This window comes from Nyctereutes procyonoides, unplaced genomic scaffold, assembly GCF_905146905.1.
Source record: "Nyctereutes procyonoides isolate TBG_1078 unplaced genomic scaffold, NYPRO_anot_genome, whole genome shotgun sequence".
Taxonomy (NCBI): domain Eukaryota; kingdom Metazoa; phylum Chordata; class Mammalia; order Carnivora; family Canidae; genus Nyctereutes; species Nyctereutes procyonoides.
In genome coordinates, this window is record NW_026575020.1 from 19,633,782 (window position 1) to 19,654,690 (window position 20,909).

The following is a 20,909-nucleotide window of genomic DNA, read 5'->3' on the forward strand; positions in this document are numbered from 1 at the left end:
ACCCTTTTTGAACTTGGCCACAGTAACCGGAGAAGGACAAACAGTGTATGTTCTCATTCATTTGGGGAATATGAATAATAGCGAAAGGGAATATAAGGGAAGGGAGAAGAAATGTGTGAGAAATATCAGAAAGGGAGACAGAACATAAAGACTTCTAACTCTGGGAAATGAACTAGGGGTGGTGGAGGGGGAGGAGGGTGGGGGGTGGGGGTGAATGGGTGACGGGCACTGAGGGGTACACTTGACGGGATGAGCACTGGGTGTTATTCTGTATGTTGGTAAATTGAACACCAATAAAAATTAATTTATAAAAAAAAAATAAAATAAAACAATAAAAAAAAAATAAAAACAAAGCCTTCAGAGTCCCAGCAGGCAAGAAACCTGTGCTGTACTGACATAACCCTCTTTTTCCACCTGATTAGAAAATCTCTGATCACAGCCATCTCCCTACCTCACACATACCCCATGTTCATCCAGAGCTACTCCTCATTGGAGTCCCCATCCATGATACATCTCCTAACTAGAGAGAAGCCCAGCTTCTAATCAGACCCAACCCAATCTGATAAGAAAAATGAGAAATGCAGGGTGATTGTTCCTGTAGGTCAAAGGAAACAGATCTGATGAATGCCAAATCTCCATTCTATAGCAGACACACTGCCTGCTTCTGTGCCAAACCATCCCTGGGTTGGAAGCTGGGCTCTGAGTCTTCTCTGTTCTCAAGTAGGATCCCCTCAGCATCTTCACCTCTCAAAGTTTTCCAAGCACAGGCCAACTCCATCCCCACAGTGATGAAAGCCACCAGAACAAAGACTGCACCCTTCTTCATGTCGCCTTTGATGTGATGCACACACAGAGCCTGGTCCTAGTTTATACCGTCAGTGTCAGCAGCAAGGAGAGTGGGGCAGGAGGCAGTAGAGCAAGACTGGTCTGCAGAAAAAGTAAGCTCCCTAGGGAACACCCTCAGAAGCTTTAGTTCCTTCGTTCTGTTTCATAGCTGATTTCCCTCCAGTTAGGTGGTTTCTTAAAGATGCAAATGCCAAACAGGAAAGTTTAGGGACACTTCTTAGCCCTTTGCTCATTGTTCTATTGCAACTTGGCACTGGTTTTCCTGGTGCTCTTAGGAACTGTGGCCAAAGAAAACAATTGTGAAATTTAGATTTCAGAGTGAGACCTTGAACTATGAGAGCATGAAGTATTGTTTGTCAGGGCCCATCTGGGGCATCCAGGGATCCAGATATGGATACATGCTCTTTGTGGGAGAGATGGTTAAATGTATGCTTTGGAGCCTCCTCTAGGGGCTGAAATCCCTGAGCAGGTATGAAATGTGGGCCACCCCTTAACCACAAAGGTAGCAACAGGTGGTAGTGAAGTTACTCTTCCAAGGAAAAATCAATGTTCAAAAATCACAGCTGGCCAAGCCCTTGGGGGTTGAGAGACAGGATCCATCCTGATGACTGATGATCTTTGACCTCCCCTGCTCTGTAAGCAGAGGTTCCTGGAAACAGGGCTTGCAGGTGAGCAGGCTGAGCTGAACTATAAGAGGAGAGTACTAAGTGTTCATAGGAGCCTGAGTAAGAGGCCCACCCTCTTTCCTATTCAGTTACAGAATCTCAGAGAATGGAGTGCAGGGTTAAAACTCCAATGACCATGGGAGCAAAGACAAAGCCTGCTTTGTCCTTGGTGGTCAGAGCTGGGACAACCACCTCATGACCGCCTCTGGGGAGGCCTGGACAAGCTACCCTATGAGCAGAGAAATAGTAAGCAAACCCAGAAGAGGAGGGCTCTGAATAACCCAGGTAGTTAGCTCACACCCAGCATCTCAGAATCTTTGGATACAAAAATGGGCACCAGCACCAGCAATGACTCTAAGGTATGAAGGAGGGATAAGGGAACCTGGAGAAGGCAGGGCAGCTCAGTACATGGCACCCAGGCAGTGCACTCAGGTAGTGCAGAGCACAGGCAGGGCAAGACCAAATCCAAACCAAATGAGGCTGGCCAGATTCCAGGCTGCTGAGTAGCTTGGCCTGGATGAGTGAGTGGAGCCAGGCCAGACAGCCCCAAGGAACTTGCAGTGGAAGCCTCCAGTACCCTGTTGGCCAAGGGGAGGACACTCTCTATAGTGTCTCCTCTAAAAGGGAGACCTGGACGTGACTCATCATCTACCAACATAATCTTTAAAAGTTCATTTTTATGCAACAAACACATGCACTAATTCTTATGATCAATAATTCAAAAATACAGGGATCCCTGGGTGGCTCAGCGGTTTGGCGCCTGCCTTTGGCCCAGGGCGCGATCCTGGAGTCCCGGGATCGAGTGCCACGTCAGGCTCCCGGCATGGAGCCTGCTTCTCCCTCCTCCTGTGTCTCTGCCTCTCTCTCTCTATATGTCTATCATAAATAAATAAATAAATATTTTAAAAAAATAATTCAAAAATACAGATATATCCAGAATAGTAACCTTCCAGGAGATATGCAAATGTTAGCAGTTTGTTGTTTATTTTTCTAAGGTCTTTTTCTATGCTTTTACATACACATATATGTGTATATACAAACATATCATTTTCTTTATAGAAGTATGTATTATATGTATCTACATATATGTACATATATATTATTTTGCTTTCTTCAACTTAACATGATGTCTTAGAGAGCTATCCAGATACCTTTTTTTTCCTTTTCTAAAATAACTATTATCTAAAATTCCATTAATGAATGGTTCATAATTTATTTAACCAAGATTCAATTGTTGAACATTTAGATGGGTTTTGGTGGGGTTTTATTATTATTATTATAAACATTTTGCTGTGTACATGCATCATGTACTTTGTATATATTTCTTTGTTTATGCAAGTCAGTATTTCCCCCAGAAGAGATGCCTTAACATGGAAATAAAAGGATGCATCCACTCTAGCATTGTAAGATATTGTCACATTGTCCTTCAAAAAGACTGTAAGACTTACACTTTCTCCTACAGTGAAAGAGACAATTCCTCCCAAAGTGACCCAATACATTTTTAATCTTACTTCCTCAAGTTAAATTTGTAAAAAAAAATTTACTTGCTTTTATATTTGACAGACAGAGCATGAGCAAGGGGAGGGGCAGAAGGAGAGAGAGAGAGAGAAAATCCCAAACAGACTCTATGCTGAGCACAGAGCTGACTCAGGGCTCGATCTCATGACCCTGAGATCATGACCTGAGCTAAAATCAAGAGTTGGAAACTTAACCAACTGAGCCACCCAGGCTCCTCCTCAAGTTCAGATTCTAATGGACTAGTTCAAGCTGTGTATTCCCATACTCCCCATTGTATGCAGCCCAATTGGGAATGTAGAGGAGGTAAGTCTCACCACAGTTACGTAAATAAATTTAATTAACAGAAATTACATAAGACAATATAATCTGGTGTTTACTATTCCAAGTTTCCAGAAAGAAGCAAAGGATAATGATTACCTATGACAGTTCTGCACAAGCACACATGTCAATGTTGGCAGCTGTGAGGTTGCTAAGGAGAGCCTCTTCCATAATAATGGGAGTACTTGACCTTTTTTAAGCATGACAGTATGTCCGGCCCTGTGCTTGTTCTTCACACCCATCCTCTCACCAAAGCCTCACAAGCTTGTGAGGTTACTTCCATTGGCATCCCCATGTCACGAATGAAGAGTCTGAGACTCAAAGTCCATGCCTTGCAAATATCCAAGCCCACCTCAGACCCACTGCTGTGGAATCTCCAATGGTGGGGTCCAGAAAAGCTTCCCAGGTGTCTTTCATGCATGTGAAGTGAGGAACACATCACTTACCTGATAAAACCTTATTTCTTTGTGAAAAACAAAACAATGTCCATATGTAAAGCTGCTTTCTACTACTCTAGTGATGATCAGAAATCTGGGTATTTGGCAAGTCTTTGTGACATATTATTACCACTTGAAAGGGCCAGGTATCTGCAGAAGCTGTCAGACATACATAAGAAATTAAAGGAGAAAACTGAGTCTAGATATTGGGAATTCTCAGATTTCTTCAGTCTGCAAAAACTATCCTTTACACCTATAGCCATCAGGGTTTTATTCCTTGGTGTGTTTTTTTTTTTTCAGGATGGCATGTGAGACCTTGGGGTACAGCATCTATATCTAGAATCCTAAATTGGCTGGAAGTCCATTTTTTCCTGGAATTCCATGCCCCAAAGAGTCATTTCTCATCCCTGCCAGATCCTTCAAACACCTAACTGCATGCTCAGCCCACCAGTCCCAGATCTTGCTCATATTGCAGCTTTGTCCTATGGCATGACAAGCCAAGGATGAACACCAGGACATTTTGTTATAAAGCACGAGACTTGGCTAGGTCAGAGATGATGACATTTAAAGTCAGATGGCATGGATCCAATACAGATCTGGCCAAGGAAATCCCCTTACAATCCCCTTAATACAGGCAGGCCTGTATGTCTGTCCGCGGTACTTTAAGTACCATATTTTGAGAAATTAACAAGGTATCTTCCCTCTCTTCCCCATTTCTCATACTCACTCCTATTTCCTTGTGGGACACGCAGTGGATTATAACCTAGACTCAGTGCCTTCCAGGGAGAGTGGACACAGTTTAGAGACAAGTTCGTTAAGTTCCTTGGTGGGTTTTTCTTAAAATTCTAACTGACATAATAATTCTGAAAGCACGGACTTTCCATTTCAAGATCTGGGCTTTCTGAGAGAAAAAGGTTTGTGTTGGGGAGAAGGTGTTTGCAAGGCAAGGCCCAAAGGAAACTGGGAATAGGGTTAATATCATAAACAATAGATGTATTTCTTAAGTTCATGATTTAAGAGCTAGTTTTCCATACACTGGGAGAGAAAACAAGATAGACACTATTAGCACAATATAGTGAAAAGCATGAGCCTAAAATTAGCCATCTGAGAATGACCTCCCCAGTGCTTCCCAGGAAGTGGCTGGACTAGGGGTAGAGGAGCAAGAGAGAGGCACAGTCCAAGAAGGTTGACAGCCTTTCTGAGAAGTCCCAAGCCCTGTGGGCTCAGAGAAGCTTAGAGTGAGACATAAAGGACAGAGTCATAAGGACTGACCCTGGAGGCCATGGCAGGACAAGTGACATGATAGAGGGCCAGATGCCCAATGGCCAGAAGGCTGAGATGCACTTCTCTAGATGCCAGCAGAGGCCAACGGACAAGAAACAAGATTCCTGCGCCTTCCTGTGTGATGAGCCTGATCACACGGTAGCCCTCCACAATGAAGATGGACCCTAGGAAGAAGGGGAAGAGAGAATAGGAAGAAGTAGGCCTCATGAAGGATTCTCAATTGGAGGAGAAAACATCAGGAAGTAATCGTACCTTGTAGTCAGATTAAATTTTCTACCACTAAAAGGAAGGGGCACTGGAGGGTTGGGTTCAATTATGGGGAAAAAAGGTAACATTTTTTTGTAACTCAAAGCCTGAGACTTTGACATTTACAAGTATCCCCAGCTGTAAGGAGGCTTATGAAGTTTACCAAGGCACTGAGGGGGACACTTGATGGGATGAGCACTGGGTGTTATGCTATATGTTGGCAAATTGAACTACAATAAAAAAAAAAAAGAAATTTACCAAGGATGTTTCTAGCAACCCTTTGTATAGGGAATTGAGTAAAGGAAAGAGAAGGTAGCATATTCAAAGCTCAAGGAAGTGTTTTATGCTGCGATTAAAGTTGTACAGCTGACAAGAACTTTATAAACCAGGTATGTAGGGGCACTTGAGTGGCTCAGTCGGTTAAGCATCAGACTCTTGAATTTGGCTCAGGTCATGATCTCAGGGTCCTGAGATCGAGCCCCACATCAGCCTCTGTGCTCAGCGTGGAGTCTGCTTGGGATTCTCTCTCTCCCTCTCCTTCTGCCCCTCCCCCTGCTCTCTCTTGCTCTAAAATAAATAAATAAAATCAAGAAGAAGAAGAGAAGGAGAAGGAGAAGGAGAAGGAGAAGGAGAAGGAGAAGGAGAAGAGAAGGAGAAGGAGAAGGAGAAGAAGAAGAAGGGAGTCCCCAGACCATCCTGTTAGGATCAAGCCTGTCCTCCCCTGCAAAAAAAAAAAAAAGGTGATTTTCTCTTTTCTTCTGAATGTCTGTATTTCATACAATTTTCATATTTTAAAAATGAAACTTTAAAATGTAGAAAAATGCATTCACAACTTTTTCTCTTAATTCCTACATCTTTTAACATTTTCCTGTCTGCCTGGACTCAATGGGAGCCCAAGAAGAGACGTGTTTAGATGGGGGGGGCAGGTGGAAAAGGGAGAGAGGACACGTCCCTCAGGTCTGTGAAGGGTGTGTGTGGAAAGCAGCTCAGAACCATCAGGTGGCCGCTGGGCTCAGCCACCAGGAAAAACTGTGGTTTCTTCCACTATTTGTGGCTCAACTTATATCCTAGGTCACTGTTTCTGCTGGGTCAGCTCCTGGTCTCCTAGGAGGAAAATGCCTATGTCATGGGAACATGGTGGAAGGCTCTGGGTTGGAGTGAGATGGGGGTGAGAATGTAGAATTTCATGAATCAGAACATGAAGAAACAGAGCCCCTCTCCCCCCAGCTGGGGAGGGAAATGGGGGATGCAAATATTGCAAGAGAATAGAAAAACACAGGGCTATGTTTTTTCCAGAAGTTGCTCCACAAACTGTAGCTCTCATTTCCTATCCTGCTTCATCTGTTCAGGTTCTAGTCTCCACCCAGAAACCTGGAGAAATACGTGGAAAATCAGATACCAACATCCTGGCCTCAATCTAAGAAAAGGAAGTTTCATAAAGAAAAGGGAAAAGGAGAACAAGTGTCTTGTTGTGCAACAGGTGAAGTTCCACATTGCCCCACCACAAGGATTCCACTCTGTCGTCGGGAATTCCTGACTGAAGCATTTATTCGCGAGGGTATTCAGGTCTCCTGCAGGCTTCCCTGGCACTCTGGTCTCTGAGATGCTGAATTCCTCCCTTCCAATTTGCTCAGGGCCAGGGACATGTGGGGCAAAGGGCTTCATGTGAGCAAGGACACCCAGATTCTAGCTCTACCCCTGCCCTCTCTAATGGTGAAACCAGAGACAAGCTGTGGCTCTCCTCCAGGCTTCATTAGACAAAGGAGAGGATGGACTCCTTCTGAGAAGAATCCAAGATCACCGACTCCCACCCCCTTGAAGGCCCCCAAGAAGAGTCAGGCTTCCTCTTAGCTTAACTCATGGGTTTGTACCCTTGGTGAAGCCTCAGCTTTGTACTTAGCTGCAGACCCTCCTGCTTAGGAGCAGACCCTCCTCTTGAGATGCCTCACTTCATTATAGTCCATTCCCTTGGAATGTGCCCACTTCACCTTGGGTTTCTCCTGTAGGGAAGTTTGTCTCACTTTCTAGAATGTTCCATTTTCTTCCACACTGAGGAAGGGGTGACTCTTCAGTTGGTGATTGTATTTGTTTTCTATTTCTTCTATAACAAATTAATACAAACTTGGTGCCCTAAAACAACACACTCTTAAAGTTCTGGAGTTCAGAAATCCAAATCTGTTTCACTAAGCTGAAATCAGGGTTATCAACAGGGCTGCACTCCATCTAGAGGCTCTAGGAGAAAAGACATTTCATTGTTTTTTCCAGCTTCTAGAATGGCAGTCTCGCATTCCTTGGCTCCTGCACTCTTCCTCCATCATCGAAGTCGATGGCATAGCATTGGTCATCATATTGCCTTCTTCTCTCTGTAGTCAAATCTCCCTCTATCTCTTCTTATAAGGATACTTATAACTACAATTTGGGGTCCAGTCAGATAATCCAGGAAAATCTCTCCACCTCAAGATCCTTTACTTGATCATATCTGCAAAGTCCTTTTTGCTGTATAAGGCAATCCTCACAGGTTCTGGGGATTAGGATGTGGACATCTTCATGGCCATTATTCAGCCTACTATGGTGATCTATACCTTGTCTCAGGCCCAGGGATTATCCATTTTCTCTCCCAACCACTTTCCTCAGAACAGAGTATATGTATCTTTCACCAAAGTCCACACCCTGCTTTCCAGCCTACTTCCAACACCCCTTCCCTTCACTACTTTAGGTTCTGTGTCTTTAGGACAGTGCCATCCAATGGAACTTTCTGTGATGGTAGGAATGCTTTATATCTTCACTGTCCAACATGGCAGCCATGAAGCATATGTAGCTAATGAGCACATGGACTGTGACTAGTGCTACTGAGGAAATGAATTTTAAATGTTATTTCCTGTTTATGACTGGGACAAACTACAGTTTCCAAACACAATAAGGATGAGCAATTACTGAGCCACTTGTGGCTAGTGGCTAATACACTGGACACTTCAGATGTGGGAAGATGAAAAGCAAAAGCCAAGCCCCATCAGGCTCTGGGATGATGAGGGTGGCTAAGTGCAGAACGAGGAAGGGAATTCTTTGTTGGCTTCGGAAAGGTACATTGTCTCAGTTCTGCTTTTGCATTGGACCAAGAACACTCAAGCGATTTTCAAGGTCAGCCCCTCTTCATCCTACTTACACAATGGGTCATTCCTTTGTGTGTGTGTGTGGGGGGGGGGTGGGCACAAAGGAATGTCACCAGGAGTATGGAAAAGGGATTAACCTGGGATTTGGAATTAGCTAAAGTCATCTGTGACACACTTGCTGAATTGCCTCTAGTAAGTCACTTCTCAGTCCCTCGCTCTTGGTTTCCAAAAAATGAGTTGGACCAGATGGTCTGAGAGGGTCCCTGAACTTTTAATAGACTAAAATTCTAAGTCCCATGAATCAAGACTTGATCGTACATGTAATTCTATTCTAGACCCATGTTCTCTCTGACCCATGTATGAGAATTTTTTTTAAGATTTTATTTATTCATGAGAGACAGAGAGAGAGGAAGAGACAAGACTCTGAGATCAAAAGTCAGATGCCCAACTGACTGAGCCACCCAGCACCCCTGTAAGAAGAAGTTCTGAGGATGAATTAAGGAAATAAGCTGTGGCTCTAGGTTACTCCTGCCACCGTCCAGAACTAGATCTGATATTCACTCTTCTGTTCTCATGATAACATTTCACATTTGTGTTGGCCTTTAGAGAGCTTATTCACTAACTAAGCTAATCCTCATGATGACCCTAGGAGGATAGGCACCATGCCCATTTTAAGTGAGAATGCTGAGGCTCAGAGAAGGAAAGAATCTTCCAGATGTCAGGCCCCCACGATGGGTAATGTACATGTCACCTTACAATAGCCCTTTGAAACTCTCACTTTCTAGGTGTGAAAATCGAGGTCCAGGAAGGCAAGATGACTTTCCTAATGGTATGCCAATAATAAGTCATGCAGGCCCACTTTTCTGACTCTGAACCACTTCCACCTTCTACATTGTGCTGCTGCTACTGCTATTCACAACTTTCCTACAGAATATTGATATGTTACCTTTTAGCATATAGCTATCCTTTTGGATCGTCCTTCCATGATGCTACTACCCCAGCAGATCCATAAGGTTTAGCAAGTCACATCACCTCTGTGCCTCTGTTTCCTCATCTATAAAATTGGAGATAGCCAGTTCCTACTTCATAAGGGTTTTAAAATCCCAATGAAATTGTTGAGTGATATCATATCTTTAGACATATTAGCCCATATTTTTTTTAGAAGGATGGGACTCCATCCTTCTTTTTTTTTTAAATTTATTTATTCATTAGAGACACAGAGAAAGAGAGAGACAGAGACACAGGCAGAGGGAGAAGCAGGCTCCATGCAGGGAGCCCGACGTGGGACTCGATCCCAGGTCTCCAGGACTACACCCTGGGCTGAAGGCAACGCTAAACCACTGAGCCACCCGGGCTGCCCCATATTAGCTCATATTAAAAGTACTCAGTAATTGCTTGTCCTTATTGTGTTTGGAAACTGTAGTTTGTCCCAGTCATAATATGAGGCAATTCCCTTCACCTCAAGTCAAATTAAAATGCAAAGAAATTGTCTATAATTTTTTAGAAAATTTATTTTGAAAACATATGGAATCAGTTGCATTATTCATATATCTACAATAGCAGAGAAACAATGATGGTAGACTATCCCCATGGGGGACAAGTAAGTGTCCTTTGGCAAAACAAATAATAGAAATAAGTTCAAATACAATAACAACCCATAATACGATTAAATTAAGAGAAGGAACAGTCTACTGAGAAGAGTCTTGAGTGTGGAGAAGGTGCATCTCATGAGAAGCATTGGGCTCAGGTGACCTTCCCTGGAGACCTCCTGCACCTTGACCTGGAGCAGCTCAGTTCAGTTCCAGATCATCCATGTATTCCTGGACCCAGGGCTCGCTGGGATTAGCACAGACTTGTCTGCCCTTTCTGGTTTGGAATCTGTGGAACAAGGAATAGACAGATTAGAATCCCATGGGACCTTGCCTGTGGTAGGTATCTTCCTCTGCTTGACCATTTGTTTATGTTGGATTTATGTTGGATAGCTCTAATAGGTGGGAAAACTTCCTGGGGTGGTGCTAAAACTGGACTCCTTGCAACTTCTACTCTGGATTTAGCTCCACCTCTTGGGTTGCTCAGATTAGGAACAAATGAGTTTTGCAATCAAAATGGATACATCACCCTACTTATTCTCTATTGCCCCTAGCAATGATTTTTCTGCATGTTTTTCTAAGCACGGTTTCTAAGCACATCTCATGTCATCTTTTTTAGTTTCCCTGGTTTCCTGGCCTCTGGCTAAATTCCTCCCCCAGAAGTCCCCTTGCCTTCCCCTGGCTCCCACCCAACCTCCCCCAGACTCAACAGGTAACTTCATGGCTTGATCCTCACTGATTTCTGGAAGGGCTTCAGCCCTGAGACCTGTCTCCCTACTGTTTGCTTCCATCTTCTGCCAGTAGGCCCCATTTTCTAATCCTGCCCTCACCCCTGCCTCCTAGAACAGACCCAGGGTTGATACTCACACCACAGCTGGCTGGGAGCAGAGACTGCTGGTCTCAAAGTAATCTGTCACAAAGTTGCGAGGAATCTTCCGCAGGGTGTAAGAGAAGCAGCAGGCGGTAGGAGGGTCTGAACCCACTGGAAAGAAAGGCAGGGGTGAGATAGAAGCTCTACAACTTGTTAATTTTGGTTTCTAATCAATAGATATTCAGTGGCCATCTCAGTAGGACTACCGGATCCCAAAATATGGTCCCTTTTTTCCAATCCCACTCACCCTAAGTAGGAGTATTATTCTGAATAGAAGATCATAAGAGAAAGTCACAAAAGAATTTTGGAAGATTGGAACTGGACTGAGTCTCAGGGCATGTGTCTAACTCCCTTCATTTTATAGATGGGGAAACCAAGGCACAGAAAGAGGCAGGAACTTGCTTAAATGAGTCTACTGGTTGTTATTTCTTAAGAAAATAGGAACTTGACTCCTACTGAATGTCTACTAGATTCTACATTTAACAGCAGGCTACTTGGAAATCTTCCCATCTCCCTTTTGTCCCTAGATGCCGTTAGATCAGACCCAGCTAGAAAAGCCAGCACTATCTACACCATGACTCTAGAAGTAGCGGCTGGAAGAGTGGCCACTTACTTGGTGCTGAGAGCGCCGGGGAACAGAAGGCAGCCACTAGCACAAGGAGAGAAAGGACGGTCACACAGAGCTTCATGGTCTCGGCAGAGGAGAGGCTTTCCAGGAACTGAGACTGAAGAACAGTGAAGCTTCAGAGCCCAACTGTGTTCTGTGCTGAAACTGACTTGGGAACCCCTCTTTATAGGAACTCTGAGGCCTCAAACAGATATGGAGGCACAGGAGGGCAAATGGAATTTCCAAGGTAGAGATGATGTCACGGTGCCAATAAGGAAACTGAAGCTAGCAGACAGAGAGCAGCCCTTCACAGCTTCTCTTCCCCAGGGCGATGTCATCACGGGAGGAAAGCGGGGTAGTGGAGAAGAAGTGGGCTGCGTCATAGAGGGAAGTGGTACACCAAAGACAGTGATCAAGACTATAGAGAGGAAGGATGAAATCTTCACATCTGCCAAAAGAGGCTTGTAGATGAGAAGCGTACTGCTCTCAGTGGTTGGCACCTCCAGAAACTTGAGACTTCATGTTTTTCCAAAGCTGCTGCAAGCCTGGCCTTAAGAAGGAAGGGGTAGCCAGGAATCCATGTCCCATTCTTGGGCCTTCTTCTACTGAGCTGAGTGACCTTAGTGCCCTGTACATTTCCTTAGGTGTAAAGAGAGAGTCCAGCATTGAGTGTGCAGAAAGACCCAGCAGGGCACCTGAGGAACATCTATAACTTCTACTTATTGGAGATTTACTAAGGACCAGGCACTGGGCAAGCTTCCACATACACATGACATCTAACCCTACCATACCCCTGAGCAGGACTATGATTATTCCCTTGGGGCAATGAGGATCACACAGGAGAATTCATTATCTCCAGGACACATGGTTGGTTAAGGGGCAGTGCCAAGATTTGAACTAAGTCATCTGATTCTAAAATCCATTTTCTTTCTACCTGTTTGCCTCAGTACAAATATAGAATATGACCACAAAGAGAGAAAATGTTGACCACTAGAGCCTATGGCACACACAAAGACCCATCTCATTAGGGCTGAAATCAGGAAAGGAGTTTGGGTCAGTCTGTTCTAGAACAAGAAGGGAACAGAAAAGAAATAAAGATGTTGGTATGTTTACTTGGACTGATAATAGAAAAAGAGAAAAAGGAAGAATCAAGTTTGGAAGACTCAAATAAAAAATGTTCCTCTAGTGTAAAAATGGGATTGGATAGACCTAGCAATGGGCTTAACCATGTTATGGATAAAATGTGTAGTATAAGCACGTGGGTGTTCCCCAGCCATCCATAGGGAATTCCTTACATTCATGGAAAGCCCGACCTGGTTGGGCACTGCTGTTGACCTAGAATAAAGTCAACCAGGAATACAGTAGTGTGTGGGGTGGGACACGTGGGGGCAACTAGAGTGGTTGGTCAAGATCTCTATCCACCATTAGCTCATCCACACTGACCCATTTGCTCACCCCCAGCCTCACGTGGCTATCTGCCTCTGCCCTGAGAAAGAAGAGTGAAGAGGGAAAGGAGAGAGCCAGGCCTCCTGGGTGCTGTAGAAATGTGGGCTAGGAGAGAAAAGAGGAGCATTTTGGAGTGCTTCAGGGCTACAAATAAAGTTCAATGTCATCCTACCTTATCACTCCCCCCACCCATATGCCACCTACACACACAAACTGTACTTCTCTCCTCTCTCTTGTCCTTACCCTTTTCTTTGTGTAAGTCTTGCTCCAAATGTTCCAATATTTACCAAGACCTCCATCCCCAGCTCTAAGTTTCTGTGATCCCTGTATCACCTATGCTAGTATCTCTCATGGCCTCTCCTGGTTGATGGAGTTTCATGTTCATGCATTAAGCACCTTGCTTTAAGGGAAAAAGGATGTGTCTTATGTCCCCCCAAATCTATAGACTTTATTTTCATGGCATTTCCATCCAACTCAGTTGAGTAGTCATTTGCTGTTTGTCAGGGCAGACAAAACTGAGTGAAACCCCAAATATGCCCTCAAAGAGTTCTTAGGCTAGTGATGGTATTGACAGTGACAGAAATAACGATGCCATGAGATGGAATAAAGTAAGTGTCACATCAGAGGTAGAAACAAAATGTCAGAGAAGGCCATTCCTTGACTGTCAATGAATGGTTCCCAGTCAAATCTAAACCCCACCATGCACTAAGAAGGAGCACTTGACATGGAGTCCTCTGTCTAAATGAGTGGGGTGTGCTGATCTTCAACCTGTGGAGGGATTATGAAGGTGTCTGCTCTGGAACAATAGGAGAATGATGATATATAAGAATGGGTAATTAATCTGCATTGAGCCACACAATGAGTTTGACTGTTGACTTTGGCTTCGTAGCCTTGGTTTGATCTTTGGTTCATAGAGATAAAATGTTTTGTTTGTGAAGGTCTCACCAATCACACCAGTGAAATTCCACACCAAAAGTACCAAGGCTTCTGTCAACATGTTAAGCTGAATCAATGGCCTCTGAGATTCATACATTGAAGCTATTTCTAAGTGATAGTCAATAGAGAATAAGAACAAATCCCTCCCAAATACACTACAAAAAAAGTGCTCATTGTCTTTAGATAACCCTCCCTGACCCCTCTTCCAACTAAACTCTGAATCTCTCTCCATGCTCCTAGAGGAAGCCTCCAGAGCTCCCTCCATCTTATCACCTATAACATATCTATTTGTTTGTCTCCCTCACTAAAAAGGAGCACCTTGATGCAGAAACCATGTCATGCTTATCTCTGTGTAAACAGTAGGTGTTCAATAAACATTTGCTTAATATGTGCCCAGAGGTAGCCCAAACTACCAGTTTTAATGGGAGGGGTTGTGACAGATAACATGGACTCAGGATATGAATTCAATTTAGTTAAATGAAGTAAGAATAAACTGATTATTTTGAAAAATTCTATTCAAAGTGTGATTCCCCAGCTTTAATGGGATAATTTTCTTCCTTCTTCTGCCCTCAACCCATAGACCCAGTAGTTTTATCATCAAGGATACTATTCTAGACTCAATTCTTTCCAGCTTAGGGTTGTGAGAAGTGGTAGCAAGAGTCAACCATGGTCCCAGGAGCTCCATATACATTCTGTGGTCACCTCCTTACTCTTGAGCAGGAAAGCCCTTCACTTCCCCTCACTCGTGGTAACATTAAGGTTTCCACTTCTATACACTTGACTGGCACTGTGCTCATTATTCCATTTTGGTCACTTTCACATCTGTTTTCTCCTCATTTTTGTCCTCCCAGACTCCCCAGGCTGCAAACAGGACCACTAGCCACAGCAGTAATATGAACTTTCAAAGGTCCTAGTACTTCTGATTTCCCCCAGCATATCCACCTCCATGGTTTTATTTGATCCCTATATGTTTTGGCATTGTACAGATTAGGAATACAAATTCAGAGAAGTTCAAAGACTTATTAATCAAGGTCACATAGGATGTGTGTCAAGACTCAAGTCTTCCAAGTCCTGGTTCAGAGATAACCAGACTTCCTCTACAGGTATGACCTCTGATATTGCAAATACAGGAAGTCTCAGAAGATACCAAACTCTCCAAAGAGATTACAAAACTTCTGAGGAGCAGGAAACAGAAGTGGTCAAATCCTGACATTTTGTGCCCTCCTAGAAGGAAAGTGCAGAGATGCATGAGCATTGGGGAGACTATTGAGTGTCAGGGCCAAGAGTGCTAGCCACTAGCATGTGTAATGCCCAAAACTAGAGAATTTCTTGTGAGCAAGTGTTGAGACTGGAAAGCCAAAATGAGCTGGATGGTCACTTTGCCAGCATAATAAACCAATTAGGATAAATTATTTGGTCTTGCCAATGTTATAGCCAAGTCACTTGGGGGAAATGGGAGCAGAAACTGGGTTGTAGATTGAAGAAACAAGTACAAAATTGTCCAAAGCACGGGGTTCAGGATGGAGTCCATAGGACATGTTACTAATTGAAGCAGTTCATCAGAGACAATCACAATCCACCCCTCAAGCCAGCAGCCTCATTCTTCTTAAAGAGGAAATGAGTCTTCTTCACCCACCACTGCCTGCTCTTTGCTGTCAAGGGTGGAGGTCAATGAATTTAGAGTTGTTAAATTCCTGAGAGAAGGTTAAAGCCTCATCAGTGTTTGGAAAACTTCCAGTATTCTTTAGGAAACATCTCTCTTCCTTCAAACAGTGCTTTTATACCTTTCTTTCTTTCTTTCTTTCTTTCTTTCTTTCTTTCTTTCTTTCTTTCTTTCTTTCTTTCGTTTTCTTTCTTCTTTCTTCATGCGAGACACAGTCAGAAACCCAGAGACATAGGCAGAGGGAGAAGCAGGCTCCCCATGGGGAGCCTGATGACTTGATCCCGGAACCCCAGGATCATGACCTGACCTGAAGGCACATACTCAACCACTGAGCCACCCAGGGGCCCCTTTATATCTGTTTCAAGCTCTTTCCAGTTTGGTCACAGAGAATATCCAACAAGGGAAGAAAAATAATTCAATAAAACTTTACTGAGGATCTACTATATTCTGGGCACTATTTCAAGCATTGGGGATACATGTTTTGGAAGGTGGTGGTGAAATGTCAAAAAAGGTAATGCCTGAGTTTTGTTTTGTTTTGTTTTTCATAGAAAATATACATAGTCACTGTACAAAAATTAGAAAATATAGGAAAGCATAAATAAGAAAATAAAAATGACTCAACATTCTGTACATGGTTTTATATTTTACTATTGTCACTACTCTTTCTTGAACTAGTATATTAGTATATCTTATTTTTGTTACTTTATATTCTTCTATGTCATTAAAAACACTAAAGTTATTCAAAATTGGCATGTGTGATATTTCATTCAGTGAATATACCAAAATTTTATTTTTAAATTTATAATTAACCATTCTGTTACTTAGGTCAGCCCATTCGGGTTGTTCTAACTTTTCTCTATTATAAATTTAGCTGAGATCTGAAGAAAGATTAGCCAGGCAAAGAGTATAGGGCCAGGGTTAACTAGGCAAAGAACAAGAGACCTGTGCTTTTTAAATTTTTTTTTAAGATTTTATTTATTTATGAGAGACACAGAAAGAGAAAGAGAGGCAGGGACACAGGTAGAAGAGGAAGCAGGCTCCTTGCAGGAAGCCGGATGTGGGACTCCATCCCAGGTCTCCAGGATCAGGCCCTGGACTGAAGGCGGCGCTAAACTGCTGAGCCACCCAGGCTGCCCGAGACCTGTGCTTTTTTTAATACATAAAATAGATTGACTGGTATATTTCAGTAAAAATGATAATAGTAACTAACACTAACATAGTGCTTACAGGAAAAAGCTATTCACAGCCTTTCATAGATGCTAATGTATTTTACCCTCCCAGGAGTCCTCTGAGGTAGGTACTATTATCCCCTTTCACACACAAGGAAACTGAAACACAGAGAGGTAAGTAGCCTACAGAAGAACACACAGCTAATACATGTTAGATTTGGAAATGACGCCAAGGAAGTCTGGTTCCAAAGCATAAGTAAATCATAAAAGGGAAATGGGCTTATTATAAATTTATGTTAGAAGCTTACAAACCAGAGTTGTTATTGCGATATAGAATGTCTCTCAGTTTTGCATTCTGCATGTCTTTGAACAGTGGAGTCCATGGATTTCTCTTTTCCTTAGAAAAGTAAGGGAATTAATTAAATAATGACTTTCCTTATTTGTTCTAAACGTTAATCTCCACTGCTGTCATGGGACATACCCATGCTTCTAGGGTTTCACTCCGTCCTGTGATCTCCCAGGATGAGCTGACACCTTATTCATAGAAAGCAGAAGAGAGGACTGCACTTTTAAATTTTTTTTTTTTATTTATGATAGTCACACAGAGATAGAGAGAGGCAGAGAGACAGGCAGAGGGAGAAGCAGGCTCCATGCACTGGGAGCCCGACGTGGGACTCGATCCCGGGTCTCCAGGATCGTGCCCTGGGCAGGCGATCCTTGCCACCCAGGGATCCCGAGGCCTGCACTTTTAAAGAATTACATGTCGTTCAGAGGGCTGACTAAATTTCCAGGAAGTCTGAAGGTGGCAAGAGACAGACCAAAGAGGGAGGCAGGGATCAGAAAGGTGGACTAGTCAAAATATATTTGAAGGGGAAGCTTCCATTCCATGCTGGAAACCATGCAGAGTATTTGAAACATTTTCAACAGACAGAGATAGACAGTGATTTGAACTTTAGCAAAATCACTTCGGGTGCCATGTGATGAGACAGATCAAAGAGAGGCAAAACTAGAAGGAAACACAGTTGACAGGACACTCTTACAGCTGTCATGGCAAGAAATGATGAGGGTTGGACCCCAGGCAGTGGCAGTAGGAACAGTGAGAAGGAGATCTACTTCATTTCAAATATGCAATAGATGCAGATGAGGGGGAGGGAGGAATCAGGGTGATTCCCAGGTTTCTGGCATGGAAGCTTCATAGGTGGGGATGGTTTTTACTGAGTCAAGAACATAGAAGGGGGAGCAGGGGCACAAGGATGAATCTAATCCAATACCAAGAGGTATGCCCTGATCTATTGCACATACAAATGGCCAGAGGAGAATGACATGAAGAACTCAAGATTGCAAAGGGCCAAGCTGCAGAAAGAAGGGGCTTCAACATTGTGTCTCTAGAATGTATAAAGAATGTCTCTAGAATGCTATAAAGGGGCCTCCAGGACATAGTTTCCGCCTACCTGAAAGGTGGGGCCACACCTGAAAAAAGGGAGCCAAGGCTGGGTCAAACAAGTTGTCATTGCCAGCCAGCCCATCATTTCCCTTGAGCTGGAACTGATGCCCAAGGAAGCGGAGCCACAGAGCTGGAAACTGGAGGAAAACCAATCCAGCAGGTCCAGGGCATGGGAAGCAGTGAGGATGTGAGCAGAGCAGGACAGCCAGTGACGTTGCAGAACATGAATTGTTCTGCCCAAATACCTTGTACTCATGGCTAGGATACTCTGGTGGACAGGGGTGGGACCTCAAAGAGGCTAGAATGAGCCAGGGAAGCTAGGACACAATGTAAGCCCCCTCCAAACTGCAAGATCCACCATGCTGACTGCTAGCTACTTTCTGTCATCACTAAGAGATTTTGGGTGCTCTACTACCAAAGATCAAGACTTCGACATCAGGACCTTTCTGATTTTTTCCTCCCTGTCAGTCTTTCAACTCCACATTGGGACTTTGGGCATAACACACACTGTTAGTCAAATTAGCACTGTATTCATTCATTCACCAAATACGTATTAAGCTCTACTATATGTCAGGCATTGTGGTTATCACTGGAGATAACCTGCCAATTAACAGACAGTGAAACATAAAACTGACCAATATCATCTATGTGATCCCGGGAAAGTCACCTGAGAACACCAATTTACCACCTGGGAAATTTTTTCTTTCTTTTCTTTCTTCTTTCTTTCTTTCTTTCTTTCTTTCTTTCTTTCTTTCTTTCTTTCTTTCTTTCTTTCTTTCTTCTTTCTTTCTTCTTCCTTCCTTCCTTCCTTCCTTCCTTCCTTCCTTCCTTCCTTCCTTTCTCTCTCTTTCTTTCTTTCTTTCTTTCTTTCTTTCTTTCTTTCTTTCTTTCTTTCTTTCTTCTTTCTTCTTTCTCTCTTTCTTTCTTAACAAGACTTCAGGGATCCCTGGGTGACTCAGATGTTGAGCTTCTGCCTTCGACTCAGGGTGTGATCCCGGAGTCCTGGAATCGAGTCCCACATTAGGCTCTTCACACGGAGACTGCTTCTCCCTCTGCCTGTGTCTCTGCTTCTCTCTCTCTCTCTCTGTCATGAATAAATAAATAAAATCTTAAAAAAATAAAAATAGAAAAGATTTCACTTATTTATTCGTGAGAGACACACAGAGAGAGGCAGAGATACAGGCAGAGGGAGAAGCCGGACTTGATCCCGGGACTCCAAGATTACAACCTGAGCCAAAGGCAGACACTCAAACATTGAGCCACCTAGGTGCCCCCGCCTAAGAAATTTCTAAGGCCCACCCAACCAACAAAGCCACCTGAAGATCCCCTTATATTAGTCATTCAACATATACATATTAAGACATACTTTGCACACAAGTATATTATTTTCCAATCCAATAAAAGCACAACAACAAAGGGCTATTTTCTGATTTGAGGGTTGATATGGAAAGGCTTACAAATATATAAACACTAAGATAAAATTTTATATTCAGTAAAGCACCTTTATTAAAAAGAACAAAAATATAAGGAATAGCTATAATGGCAGACAATTCATCCTGTTATAATCATCACGGGCTAGCATTTGGTTTAAATTAACCAACAAGCCATGATATGAATTTGGTTTAAAATTAACAGGACATGGTCTAAATTTCTGGAGAGAAAAATTGCATAAGTAACTAATTACAATGCAGTGTGGCAGGTTCTGTAATTATAGAAGAGGATATAATAAGGTCCATTATTAGCCAAGGGGTTGATTCAGCAGTTTCCAGTTCCTTTTTCTGGCCCTCCCAACTCATAGCATCCAACTCTCAGAAACTGAATCACAAATGTGAGGGGGGTTCCCCAAGAAGTGAACTGAGGGAGTGCAGTTCAGGGTGTCAGCTGAGAGCTAGTGCAAAGGGGGCGGGCTGAGGAGGAGGCAGGTCTGTGATCTAGAGTTTCCACTGAAACTAGTGATAGACTCCTTTTATGGAATTGACAGGAACAAAGGAAGACACTTGGATGCTGAAGCCCCAGGGTAACCTGCCATTGTTCTTGATCCTGCCTTTGCCTCTCTCAGAACCAGCATTAGCAATCCTAGGAATGGGATGAGAAGAGAGCCCATGCGTTTTAAGAGCAGGAACCCTACAGACCCAGGAAGGGCAGGATTCCTAAGATATGATCTCACTTTGCTTATATCTTATTTCCACCACTGTGCTAGCCCCTTTTTGGGGACTTCAAAGATCTCCTGGTTTAACCCCCAATTTAGCTTCCTCATCCCTGTTTGTTCCACCACTATGCAGCTACACTGACCTACTCACTCCTCCCTCTGAACTGGCAAGTCCACACCTTTGACTACGCTGGCTTGACCTCTCCTGCCAACCCCACCCTCCATTTATATGGGTTTGAAACCTGTCTACCTTTTAACACCCAAGCAAAGCTCCATCTCGTCTGTGAAGCCTTCCCCAAATTCTCTTGAGGGAGGTCATTTCTTCCTCCTAGGAATCTTAGCACTTTCTGCTAAGTGCTGTGGTTACCTGTTTATATGCTCTACCCATTCCTATCAGACTGAGAGTATCTAGAGTCCAAATGTGAATTTGTGAATTATGTTTATTAAACACTAATAATAAGATAATAAAAGATAGAAAAGAAAAATATGTAGATCTGGCTGAAAAGGAGACCCTTTCACACCACTGAAATTATGAATTAAAAAGCATAAGAGAGAGGGTCACCTGGGTGACTCAGCGGTTGAGTGTCTGCCTTCAGCTCAGGGCATGATCC

General features: G+C 43.3%; 1 protein-coding gene across 1 annotated transcript; it reads right to left on the bottom strand.

Moving 5' to 3' along the window:
- Positions 1-9,971: 9,971 nt before the first annotated feature.
- Positions 9,972-11,649, bottom strand: LOC129514367 (C-C motif chemokine 4). The gene is made up of 3 exons (XM_055332948.1): positions 11,498-11,649; positions 10,881-10,995; positions 9,972-10,302 (listed from the first exon to the last, which is right to left on the bottom strand). Exons 1-3 carry the CDS (start codon positions 11,571-11,573, stop codon positions 10,215-10,217), a joined length of 279 nt encoding a protein of 92 aa, XP_055188923.1. The 5' UTR covers positions 11,574-11,649; the 3' UTR covers positions 9,972-10,214.
- Positions 11,650-20,909: the final 9,260 nt, after the last annotated feature.